The 13,155-nt window shown below is 41.6% G+C and overlaps 1 protein-coding gene across 8 annotated transcripts in view; it reads right to left on the bottom strand.

Moving 5' to 3' along the window:
- The window catches only part of LOC137260935 (SCO-spondin-like), a 30,973-nt gene that overhangs the window by 6,017 nt on the left and 11,801 nt on the right, over nt 1-13,155 (bottom strand). For 5 of the 8 annotated variants that reach the window (XM_067798500.1, XM_067798499.1, XM_067798496.1 and 2 more), the window contains exons 8-18: nt 7,807-8,058; nt 6,367-6,570; nt 5,809-6,006; nt 5,250-5,447; nt 4,740-5,003; nt 4,183-4,380; nt 3,627-3,824; nt 2,855-3,025; nt 2,191-2,385; nt 1,582-1,848; nt 1,152-1,337 (exon numbers count right to left, since the gene is read on the bottom strand). In XM_067798500.1, coding sequence (XP_067654601.1) covers nt 1,152-1,337; nt 1,582-1,848; nt 2,191-2,385; nt 2,855-3,025; nt 3,627-3,824; nt 4,183-4,380; nt 4,740-5,003; nt 5,250-5,447; nt 5,809-6,006; nt 6,367-6,570; nt 7,807-8,058 — 2,331 coding nt within the window. The remainder of the gene's footprint in view (nt 1-1,151; nt 1,338-1,581; nt 1,849-2,190; nt 2,386-2,854; nt 3,026-3,626; nt 3,825-4,182; nt 4,381-4,739; nt 5,004-5,249; nt 5,448-5,808; nt 6,007-6,366; nt 6,571-7,806; nt 8,059-13,155) is intronic. The other 3 variants (XM_067798502.1, XM_067798501.1, XM_067798503.1) reach the window with 1 other exon arrangement.

Genomic DNA, 13,155 nt, shown 5'->3' with positions numbered 1-13,155 from the left:
ATGCAATAAACTGAAGGTTAGATTCACACATGTACATGTGGTGTTGATCACAAGGTCCAGTGGACCAATAGTGATGTTATATGACGGAATCATCATACACTAGTGACGACATCCGGTGTTGGTGGAAAGGGTAAGCATTTACAGAAAGACGTGCACGGAGATGTCGTTGGTTAGTTTGTTTCTAACGTCTCACTCAGCAATATCCCAGCGGCGGTCACATAAATGCGTCTGCACCACAAAATAGAGTGATCAACAGCATGAGCATCGATCTACGCAACTGGGATATTCTGACATGTGGCATCCAAGAACCTGAGTACCCGATCAAGTTAGTCCCTCTAAAGACAAACATGTGTTGCCGAAGACCAAGTCGACACCGCTAGATGTGCTGTGGTTCCACTGTGCCCGCTGGGTTCTGTGGTGCTGTCATAGTAAAGTCCGCCTGTGTTCATGCTAGGGTCTACTCCACCATATCAGTTTTGTCTGGAGTAGGCTTCTTGTTAGTTTGCCGATCCAGTTTCTGAACCATATATCAGAAATAAATGTGTGTAAACCAGTTTTGCTTGCATTCACATATTCAGGTGGTTAGTATTGTGAGTTTAGCCTGCATGCTCATATTAAGGTGATTAGCATTCTGACAGTTTAGCCTGCATGCACTTATTAAGGTGGTTAGTATTGCGACAGTTTAGCGAGCATGTCCATATTAGGTGATCATTATTGTAACAATTTAGCCTGTTTCCAAATATTAAGGTGATTAGTATTGTGAGAGTTTAGTCTGCATGCACACATTAAGGTGATTAGTATTGTGAGAGTCTAGCCTGCATGTGCATATTAAGGTGGTTAGTATTGTGACAGTTTAGCCTGCATGCACACATTAAGGTGGTTAGTATTGTGACCGTTTAGCCTGGATATGCATATTAAGCTGGTTAGTATTGTGACCGTTTAGCCTGGGTGTACACATTAAGGTGGTTAGTATTGTGAGAATTTAGCCTGCTTCCAGATATTAAGGTGATTAGTAGTGTGACAGTTTAACCTGGATCCACATATTAAGGTGATTAGTATTGTGCCAGTTTAGCCTGCTTGCACATATTAAGCTTATTGGTATTGTGACAGTTTATCCTACATTGACATGTGAACTGTATTGTTTAGCCCACCTATACAGGTTCTGTTACACGGGGATGTCCTCGTCTCGGCAGTAGGCCCTGAGCAATGCTGACCTCCATTTTGAGGTACAGGGTTAGTGCACGTGCGGTTCCTTGTGTCCGTCGTCAACCCGTTGCCGCACGAGACTGAACACTGACCACTCGTCCACGTGCCCCATTCACTGAAGCCACCATCGACTGCAACAACGTACAACATCATCGTATTAACGTAACTAATCACAGCCGACGTCACACAAACGCATGGCAGACATGTCAGGGTTATATTCTGTAGCTGATTGTAGAGCTGAATGTGGATTCGTGCGCAAACTAAAAAGGGGGACCTGAATTCCAAGGAAGGACTTCATCGCTCATTGTTTCAGGGGATCGGAGAAGATCGCGATTGTTGCATAATAAAATCAGGTAGGTTATACGTAATCTGTACCAGGGACAGTGGACCGAAGTGTGAGAGCAGCCGTTGTCGTCTCGCCGTCTACAACAAAGGAGTAGTTGCCGACATCCGACGCCTCAATATTTGAGATCGTCAATTTCTGGGTCTTCCCGATGGATTCGATTCGCGTTTTGGATGAGTTTGTCAGTGTGATTCCATTCCTTTGCCAGTAACCCACAACGTTGTCTTGACTCAAGACGACTTCAAAGACGACCGATCCACCTGCAGCCGCCGACTGATTCTGTAGATGGGACTCAATGGCTGCAAAATACAAATCTTCACATATACCAAACATTTTTTCATTGTCACGTATAACATTTTAACCTTTCTTAAGAACCTGTGAAAAGTGGGATTAGGGCTGATCTTCAGTAACATGTCATGTCATCGGATCCCAATTGCGTAGGTTGATGCTCATGCTGTTGATCACTGGATTGATACAAACTCGATTATTTACAGACCACCGCTGTATACCTGGGGTATTGCTGAGTAAATCTAAACTCACCCAACCACTCACTTAAGATTATGACGATAAATAAGGCCGGGGCATTTATAATTTTACAACTTATTCAATTTTATACCAATCAAAACATTCTTATAACTCACCGCCACAGACCGGTAGGTTACAATTTTCCTCCGAAGTTTGCTGGGTTTCGCCCGCACAGCCTCTTCCCCCGAAAGACGGGGCAGGGTTGGTACAGGAGCGTGTACGGACCAGTGTCCTCGTTAGACTAGGGCCACATATTTCCCTGCAGGGGCGTGTTGTGGTCCACATGCTCCACTGTGTAAAGCCACCATCAACTGCACGGCAAGCAATTTGTCACCACATAAAACTTACTCAGTTATTTCAGGCAGTATAGACTGCACCTCAGATGTTACGATATTTTAAACATTGTATACCGTTATCATTTAATTCTCAGAACAACCTAGAAAAACTTTACAAAGAGAACCTACAGATGCCACTGCACATTTCCTGGTCACAGGTCCGTCCAATTATACACATCAAGATAAAAATTGTCTCAATGATTTTGTTATTCACTCTATCACAAGAACGTCCTTTGTTTACTAAAAGTAAAATATATTATTCGCCAAAACGGTCGCATTGCTTCGCTGTAATGTATGTTTTCAACAGTATTGATTGCTTTCTTTCTGATGATACAAACATGCGACAATGTGCCAGCTAAGATTCCATATATCTGTGGAGTGACAAGGGGGCACTTGTGTGACTGAGTATTTGGGTTCTACTCATTCAGGAATATGCATGACTCACCTGGACAAAACCTGTCCATACAAATAACTCTCCGGCTCTCTTCCAATGTCTCCGTGCAGTTCGTCCCGTTGATGCATGTTCTGGTGCGTTTTTGTGTGTGGTAGACGGCGCGGCCGCAGGTTTCAGGGCAGGTGGGATTGTTCCAGTTACCCCACTCAGACACTACACCACCTAATGAGAAGACCAGAAATGTCAAGGTCAAAATACATATCCATGCCCTGTTGAAGATTCAAAAGCTAATAGAGACCTGCAGCTTATGAAGATTACTCCCATAAAGTCCTTAATGTGAATATATTGTACATCATAAAAGACTGTAATCCTGGGTAACCTAGTAGTGAAAGCGCTCACTCGTCACAGTAAAGACCTGGGTTCGATTCCCTACATGGGTACAATGTGTGAAGTCCATTTCTGGTGCGACCCGCCGTCATATTGCTAGAAACGGCGTTAAATCATACTCGTAGAACATCCTTCTCTGTTGAATGCGTGTATTACTGCAGCGCAATATTGCTCTTCCAGTCTGATAATCTAAATGGTATATCACTTGAATGGAACCTCCATGACAGAGGGCAGCCTGACATACAACATATGTTACGTAATGAAGTATGGATCACAGGTCATTTGAACACGTACCACGTGTCGACCGCCTACACACAATTTCACAAGAGTCTCCAAGTGCTCATATATTTTGACGTGCCTCTACGGGGGCGTTTTATTCATATCTAATGTCAATTCCACATAACTGATATTGAAGGTGAAATCATTCCATACATACCACAGGTAGCCGATCCACACTGTTCGGTCTGAATTCCACTGTCAACACCAGGACAGGTACTTCCACCATTGCTGGGAGCTGGGTTAGTACAGGTCCTGGATCTTGTAACATTACGTCTGGCTGTAGGACCACACGTGGCAGGACATGGGGGACCAATCCACTGGGACCACTCAGCCCAGTTCCCATTGACTGGTGTGCCTGGAACCGTACATGAACTTAAACACAATGCCATTATGAATCCTATCATGATTTTTCAATTCAAAGAATTGTGATATTCCAACAAACGGATGCCATGATCACTATCTACAACTATCCATCAAACCCTGTCTACAAGAGTGAAAGACAGCCATCAAGTTGAACGACTAGTTTTTGTGTGATTTCACCAGAATTAACAGGAAAACTCTCTTCTTTGTAAATGTGAGTGGTCAGTGATTGTGGTACTCTAGGTTGTAGGTCAGTCAGTCAGCGAGTCAGTGATTTCCAGTACAGAATAGACTACGTGAGTTGTAATACGTCACAAGGTCTTGTGGACAAATAATGCACCAGTTGTACATACCACAGGAAGATGGGCCACACTCTTGAGATTCAGTTTGACTACTTTGACCAGGACATGTACTTCCACCGTTGCTGGGAGCTGGGTTAGTACAGGTCCTAGATCTGGTGACGTCGCGTCTGGCTGTAGGACCACACGTGGCAGGACAGGAGGGTCCACTCCATGGTGACCAGTCACCCCAGTTTCCGTTTACTGCTGAGTCTGAAACAGTACACGAACTATGTGTTCAGGACAACAAATTCTTTATTACAACCCAATAAGTTGACCCAGGTATTAACAAGGGGCACAACTCTGCAAGTCTAAGTGAATCGATTGAGATCATGGACAGCTGTTCTGTCAGATTCCGACATGTGGTTGTGTGGAAAGTTTGTATTGAAGAATAACTGTTTGACATGCCATTAATCAGTTATTTATCGATTTCAATAAATGGCTATTCATCTTTCAAGTAAATGGATTAACACACATCCGGAAACATGATGAGAGAAATAACAGGTGCTCTGTGTTCAGTTTCGATTTTAATCTGTCAAGGTTTACAGAGAACTGGACGGTTCGCTGTTTACCTGATGTAACGGTGAGAAAGGCTGTCACCGTCTCCCCGCCGACAGTGAAGGTGTATTTGCCGTTGTCTGACACTTGGACACCATTGATATATAGGTAGATGCTGCCAGTGTTTGATACCAGAATTCGGGAATCCGTAGGAATGGCACCATCATTTTTCTGCCACACCCCTGTAAGACCCGTTTGTGTCAACGAGATCTGGAAGACTACCTGCTCGCCTACACGTCTTGTAACGTTCTGAAGTTGGGTAGATATTACTGAAGATCCTTCAAGAGAGAACATGGAATAGTTAGAAATGTCAAACATTTTTGAGACAAACTTGTAGTTTAACCTATCCCATTATCAACCATAGTTTTGTTGTTCACCTAACAATTTATGATATAACTACGACATGATACTATAAACAGTTCAATATGCTCCTGCAAGTGTGGTGCACAATAATACTGAGGCGTCTCATCCGCGGCACCTAAAATCAGAATTTATGTATGAAGACGAAATCATTCCATACATACCACAGGTAACCGGTCCACACTGTTCGGTCTGAATTCCACTGTCAACACCAGGACAGATACTTCCACCATTGCTGGGAGCTGGGTTAGTACAGGTCCTGGATCTGGTGAGGTTACGTCTGGCTGTAGGACCACACGTGGCAGGACATGGGGGACCAATCCACTGGGACCATTCAGCCCAGTTCCCATTGACTGGTGTGCCTGAAACCGTACATGAACTTAAACATAAACACAACCCTGTTATGAACTCTGTGTTTTTCAATAAACTTTCATTTTTCACAAATTGTCTCTAGTCTCTGCATCTTGTTCACTACGTTACATGAAAAAAATGACCCATTGATCAAGTCAGAAGGTGTCCCTTCTGTTTGTCACTTAGAGTAGTTTTGTAAAACGTTTAAAGTCAAATGTTATGACAGAACTGAACTTGGTTGTCTCAAGGAGATTTTGATGATATAGAAAACGTCCTTCCGTGATAGTATTAAAGATTATGGTTCATGTTTGAGACAGGGATTGGAGTGCCATGAGAAATAGCTGAGCTACAATTCAGCTTTGTTGTACATACCACAGGAAGCTGGTCCACACTGTTCGGTCTGAATTCCACTGTCAGCACCAGGACAGGTACTTCCACCATTGCTGGGAGCTGGGTTAGTACAGGTCCTGGATCTGGTGAGGTTACGTCTGGCTGTAGGACCACACGTGGCAGGACATGGGGGACCAATCCACTGGGACCATTCAGCCCAGTTCCCATTGACTGGTGTGCCTGAAACCGTACATGAACTTAAACATAAACACAACCCTGTTATGAACTCTGTGTTTTTCAATAAACTTTCATTTTTCACAAATTGTCTCTAGTCTCTGCATCTTGTTCACTACGTTACATGAAAAAATGACCCATTGATCAAGTCAGAAGTTGTCCCTTCTGTTTGTCACTTGGGGTAGTTTTGTAAAACGTTTAAAGTCAAATGTTATGACAGAACTGAACTTGGTTGTCTCAAGGAGATTTTGATGATATAGAAAACGTCCTTCCGTGATAGTATTAAAGATTATGGTTCATGTTTAGGAGAGGGAATGGAGTGCCGTGAGAAATAGCTGAGCTACAATTCAGCTTTGTTGTACATACTACAGGCAGCTGGTCCACACTGTTCGGTCTGAATTCCACTGTCAACACCAGGACAGGTACTTCCACCATTGCTGGGAGCTGGGTTAGTACAGGTCCTGGATCTGGTGAGGTTACGTCTGGCTGTAGGACCACACGTGGCAGGACATGGGGGGCCAATCCACTGGGACCACTCAGCCCAGTTCCCATTGACTGGTGTGCCTGAAACTGTTTACTTTTTCTCCTTTAATCACCGACTCTGCATGAACTCTTATTGAGTGACTTCCGGAATGTCTCCGTATCATAGTCTTCTGCTTAGGCCCTTGGTCGGAATAAACTTCATACACGACTCTCCTTACGTCTGCCATTTGTCAGACTATGACGCCATCAAAGAATGGGATACTTTGAAGGTTTAAATGTTCCTTCAAACTAACAACGAATGATTTTTGAACAATTTGATATTTTCTAAAGATATAACATTTGAAATTTCCATTAGAAGATTAAAGAAATGGCTTTTCAATAACAAATGAACCTTGAATGTATGATTTTCGGAACTGAAGAAAGGTTTTGCAAACACAAACTATATTCATTTTCCACAACTTTCAGAAGATATCGTTACGCTTTTGAAAGATACTAGTTTGAACCATAAGTATATTTTCCTAAAGTGTCTAGAATAAGATCGACTGCTGAGAGAAATGACGAATCATCACCATTCGTTGCATTATGTCATGCATGTTAGATCATTAGTGAGGTATCGCGTAAATGCGGTATGATAAACATTGTCATGTTGGACAATATAATTAACACGAATGTTGGAAAACATATTATACAAGAGCTAGGAATTAATTTCGTCATATTTAAGAAAAAAACCCCGAAAAACAATAAAACAAAGAAACAAAAACAGTACAAAGAACAAAAACAAACACAAAAAACAAAAACAGAAACAAAAACAAAAAACCACACAAAAAAAACAAAAAAAGAAACAAACCAAAATCCAACCCCCCAACACCCCCTCCCAAAAAAAAGAAAAAAAAAAGAAACCCAAAACCAAACCAAAGCAAAACAAAAAAAAACACTGCACCACCCCCACCACCCCCAAAAAAAACAAAAACCAAAATACAAAAAAAAAACCCCAAACAAACAAAAAAAGCAACAACAAAATACAAATAAAAAACAAACAAACAAATAAACAAAAAACAAAACAAAACAAAGCAAACAAAACAAACAAGAAAACAACCAAAAACCACACACACACTAAAAAAACCCCAAAAAAGTTCATATCAAAAAGGAAGCGGATATCTTTGAAATATATCATTGCAGCAAATATGCTCTATGCAACTTTACCAATGTTCAAGGGATGCTCCACTCGTAACAGTATAAACGTCTTTAGATTTGTATGTAAGATAAGTATGTTATTGGACAAACTCAGCAACTGTCATCTACATACGTTAAGTACGTGAGTACCTGTTAACCACGCCTCGGTCACGTCCCCACGAATAGTGAACGTATAGCGTCCCGAGTCCGATACCTGAGGTTTGGTGAAGAAGAGAACCTGGGTGTTACCAGGGGAGGAGATCAGGTATCCTGAGCCCCCAGTAATGATGGCCCCATCACGCTGCCACGTCCCTGTGAGGCCTGCTTCGGTCACGGTGACCTGTAAGGCTACTGGCTGGCCCACTGGGATTGTTATGTTACGCAGGCCGAAGACAATAGTGCCTTGATACGCGAAAGAAAATGTTAAGTCTTTGCATATTTATAAGCAGTCAATAATTAATATTTCAATGCTATACTATACTATAGTGGACAAAAATAATTAGGGATATATGTACATTTTGAAATTATAAATAACGATCTATATATTCATTGGCACACTGATGAAATATCAGTCTTATAAATACAGACATCCCTAACTTATTTTGTTCAGTATATATAATTCATGTTAAAAGAAGTTTAAATTACCATCACTCTAATGTAATCGATGATCTTTGATCGAAGAAGGTTAATATGAACTAGGCTTGTGAAGATATGATTAGTTTGGTAAAGCAAATCAACACTATATGTCCTAGAGTGCGTGCACATCAGGGTATTTCAGGCTGCTCTACGCACACCTCAAATATTGTGCGATCTAAAGGTTAAAGAAATTCATTAGCATAAATTTTCTTGGAAGTTGACGGAAGTTTATACATCACAGCTTCAAAACGTCACTGCTGTACTCTGCAAGTCCTGCTTGATACGGTATAAAGATCAATACCTACTTTGAAATTAAGGAGTCCCGCGTGCATTTAAATGTTTTAGAAATAGATCACACAGGGACTCATCCAAACTCACTTTTGACTTCGGACACGTTAATTTGTAATTCAGATTAATCATATTCAAAGTTTGTGGATAAGTAAAGAAAACAGAATGAAGGTTCTATATTCAGAAATCTAATAATCCCATCGTCGGAATACGAGTCACTGGTGAAACTAGGGTACATGTCCTTGAAGAATACTGATGTGACAAGAGTCACTGGTGAAACTAAGGTACATGTCCTTGAAGAATACTGATGTGACAAGAGTCACTGGTGAAACTAGGGTACCTGTCCTTGAAGAATACTGATGTGACAAGAGTCACTGGTGAAACTAGGGTACCTGTCCTTGAAGAATACCGATGTGACAAGAGTCACTGGTGAAACTACGGTACATGTCCTTGAAGAATACCGATGTGACAAGAGTCACTGGTGAAACTAAGGTACATGTCCTTGAAGAATACTGATGTGACAAGAGTCACTGGTGAAACTAGGGTACATGTCCTTGAAGAATACTGATGTGACAAGAGGCACTGGTGAAACTAGGGTACCTGTCCTTGGAGAATACTGATGTGACAAGAGTCACTGGTGAAACTAAGGTACATGTCCTTTCCTTGAAGAATACTGATGTGACAAGAGTCACTGGTGAAACTAAGGTACATGTCCTTGAAGAATACTGATGTGACAAGAGTCACTGGTGAAACTAGGGTACATGTCCTTGAAGAATACTGATGTGACAAGAGTCACTGGTGAAACTAGGGTACCTGTCCTAGAAGAATACCGATGTGACAAGAGTCACTGGTGAAACTAGGGTACCTGTCCTTGAAGAATACTGATGTGACAAGAGTCACTGGTGAAACTAAGGTACATGTCCTTCAAGAATACTGATGTGACAAGAGTCACTGGTGAAACTATAGTGCGTGAACAGAAGGAATCTGTTTTCGTTTGTAGCGTGGGTTAGCGCGCACGAATGCACCCGTCGCTGTGCGTACATGCACGTGGGTTGAAATATCCCGTGCATTTCGTGGATATAGCTGGCGACAGCGTTTATGAGTTGAAGGCTCTCAGTTGGTTAGATGACTGTTGCGGGACAAAGACGTCCGTACAGAGTACCAGCCTGGGGGTTACAGTTAAATTAGAATTAAGAATAGCTTCCATTATCGGGAAGACATTTTATACAGAAGTCTTAGCATTCACATTATCGGTGAATGTGAAGTGTGTAGGGATTTTTCATTGGTTTTAACGCTTTGTTTCAGTTTGGGTGCATTAAATGCTCAGACATAATTCTTTTGACTTTTTGTTTATTTCATAAATGGGGAATAACAACTGCCTCATTTCCATATGGTAGCAGAGCGTGGTTTCAAGCGGTAAGTCAGTTAACTAAACGGTAAGTCAATAATTAGTCATGTCTGACATTCAGGAGAAAGGCTCTATAAAGAATGGCAAATTCAATCCCCAAGAACCAAACGGGTCTCAGTCAGAACTTGAGAACATTTTGAAACTGGAACAAGTAAAAGCCAATGCAAAGTCAACATTCACCAAAGCTAAAAACAAGTTGTACAGTCAACTAGAATCGCCTAATCAACCATCTCGTACAGACATTAGAGATGGCATAAATAAAGTGAACGAATGTCAGGTGAAAGCAATCAATGTTATGACAAAACTCACTTTGGCTTATGCAAAGAATCAACAGGGTGAAAATGTTAGTAAAACAGAACAAGAACTTAGTCATCTTGAAGATGAAACTAATGCTATGATTGAACAGGCACAAGCTCACTTAGATAATAATACAGATGCAACATCTACGTCAAGTAGGGGACTTCCTGGATTGTTTAAATCTGGACAACTATCTGCTCAAAGTGAACCAAGCGTTCACAACAAAGCCACCAAAAAACATTTTGTTCAAAACAAACCACAGGAAAACACGCCTTGTTATGAAACTGAGTCGCACAGTCATGCAATAGGAACTGATTTATGGAAACAACTCAAACGAGTTTCTATCCCAATATTTTCTGGCGATGTAAAATCTTACGAAAGTTGGAAAGCTGCTTTTCTGACATGCATAGACCAAGCACCAGCGACTGCTGAATACAAGCTATTGCAGCTGAGGCAATATCTGGCTGGGGACGCTTTGAAAGCAATTCAAGGTTTGGGACATAGTGCTGTGGCCTATGATACTGCGTTAGAACGTCTAGATAGGAAGTATGGTGGTAAAAGGCGTCAAGTAGCGTTACAGTTAGAAGAAGTGACAAATTTGAAGCCTATTCGCCCAGGCTCTGTCAGAGATGTTCAAAAATTTGCCGATGTTTTAGACATTGCTGTCGTTAATTTGAGAGAAGCAGATAGAGTAGAAGAGCTAGGTAATGGGTTATTGTATGCCACACTACAAAAGAAACTGACAGAATCTATGGTAGCTCAGTACCAGAGGTGGCTTCATGATAGAGATAGACAAGAGACAGTCGAGACATTGACAGAATGGGTACTTCAGGAAGCTGAATACCAAACAATAGCTGCAGAAACAATGCATGGTGTTTCTGATAGGAGCAAAAGAAAAGAATCGTGCTCGTTTGTCGGTGAGATAGGACAGAGTAGAAAGTCATACAGGGATGTTGTATGCAAGGTTTGTAGTGATCAGCATGTGTTATGGAAATGTAACGTGTTCAAAAACATGACTGTTTCCGAGAGATGGAACACTGCAAAAAAACTGAAATTATGTTTCCGTTGTCTTGGTGGCAATCATCGTGGTGCCCAATGTAGACACACATCTCGGTGCGGGATCAATGGGTGTGTGAGAACCCATAACAGGCTTTTATATGATGACACACTCAAAACAGATTATTCAGAACGCAATCTGGACTTGAGACATGGTTCAGTTGCGAATAGGGAAAATGCTCAGGTAAGTTCTGTAACAAAAGGTCATGATCAGGTGTTTTCTGAAAGAGTGCATGCAACCGTACCATTGGATAATGACCAACCTCTCATAGCACTTAGGACAGTCCCAGTAATACTGAAGAACGGGAATAAAAGGATTCGTGTTAACGCATTGTTGGATGATGCAAGTACGAGGTCCTATATCAATGCTGATGTAGCTTCCGAATTAGGGATGCAGGGTTCAATAGAGAAGATGTGTGGTATCTTCCTCATTTCCCAATCTTGCGCCCAGATAAAGCCACAACAAAAGTCCGCATAGTTTTTGATGGTTCAGCAAAGTTTCAAGACACATCACTAAATGATGTAATCAGTCCAGGTCTCGGTGATGTGCTGATACGGTTCAGGAGAAAACCAGTAGCCCTTATTTGTGATATTGCAGAGATGTTCTTGCAGATCAAAATCTCACCACAGGATAGACCATACCACAGATTTCTCTGGAGATCTATGAATACAGATTCTCCTCCTGAGGTGTACGAGTTCAGTCGTGTTGTATTTGGAAACACCTCTTCTCCATTCCTGGCTCAGTATGTAACTCAAGGACATGCTAAGAGACATGTGGCAGATCTCCCTCTGGCCGCTGAAACGGTCATGAAATCCACCTACATGGATGACAGTATGGACTCAGTAGAGAATGTCGATGAAGGCATAGAACTGTACAAAGTCTTAACTCAGTTATGGCCTAGTGCTGCAATGCATGCTCGAAAATGGTTGTTCAATTCACTGAAAGTACTAGATAACATCCCCGAAGAAGACAGAGCTTCCGAGATTGATCTTTGAAAGGGCCATTTGCCATCTGTAAAAGCTCTTGGGCTCATGTGGATTGCTGAAAAAGACATTTTCACATTTAAAGCAGGAACGTTTATTCAAAAGAAACAACCAAGAGAGGGTTTCATAGGCAATTGGCAAGACTATTTGATCCGCTAGGATTCATAGGACCATTCATCATCACTGCCAAGATTCTGTTACAGGAAATGTGGTTAACAAGACATGACTGGGATGATGAATTGCCCCAACACCTGCAACAGAAAATAGACAAATGGTTCGTACAATTGCAAGAAATACAATGTGTTCAGGTGTCAAGATGTTTGCGTCTAGACGCTGAGGTTTGTTCAGTATCAATTCACACCTTTGTTGATGAATCACAGGATGCATACGGGACTGTTGTATATTCCGTTTATACTTACCTGAACGGGAAAAAATCTAGCAGGATAGTTGCTGCAAAATGTCGTGTCGCTCCGTTGAAAGCTTGTAGTATACCACGCCTTGAACTCATGGCAGCTATACTTGGTCTCAGACTTACCTGTGAAGTCGTCAAGATCCTTCAGGTAGAGATTGAAACAGTTACTTTCTGGTCAGACAGCATGAATGTCTTGTGCTGGATTAAAAACAACAGTCGTACTTTCAAACCCTTTGTTGCCAACAGAATTGGTGAAATACACAGCATCACAAATCCAAATCAGTGGCGACACATACCTTCGGCAGAAAATAAATCCTGCAGATCTTCTTTCAAGAGGTATGATGGTTTCTTGTCTGATAAACAACCAGTTATGGTGGTATGGACCTATGTTTCTGCTTGGACCAGAATCTGAATGGCC

This window comes from Haliotis asinina, chromosome 14 (genome assembly GCF_037392515.1).
Source record: "Haliotis asinina isolate JCU_RB_2024 chromosome 14, JCU_Hal_asi_v2, whole genome shotgun sequence".
NCBI classification, from domain to species: Eukaryota; Metazoa; Mollusca; class Gastropoda; order Lepetellida; family Haliotidae; genus Haliotis; species Haliotis asinina.
The sequence above is the reverse complement of the archived record's forward strand: the minus strand, read 5'-3'. Positions and strand labels throughout refer to the sequence as shown.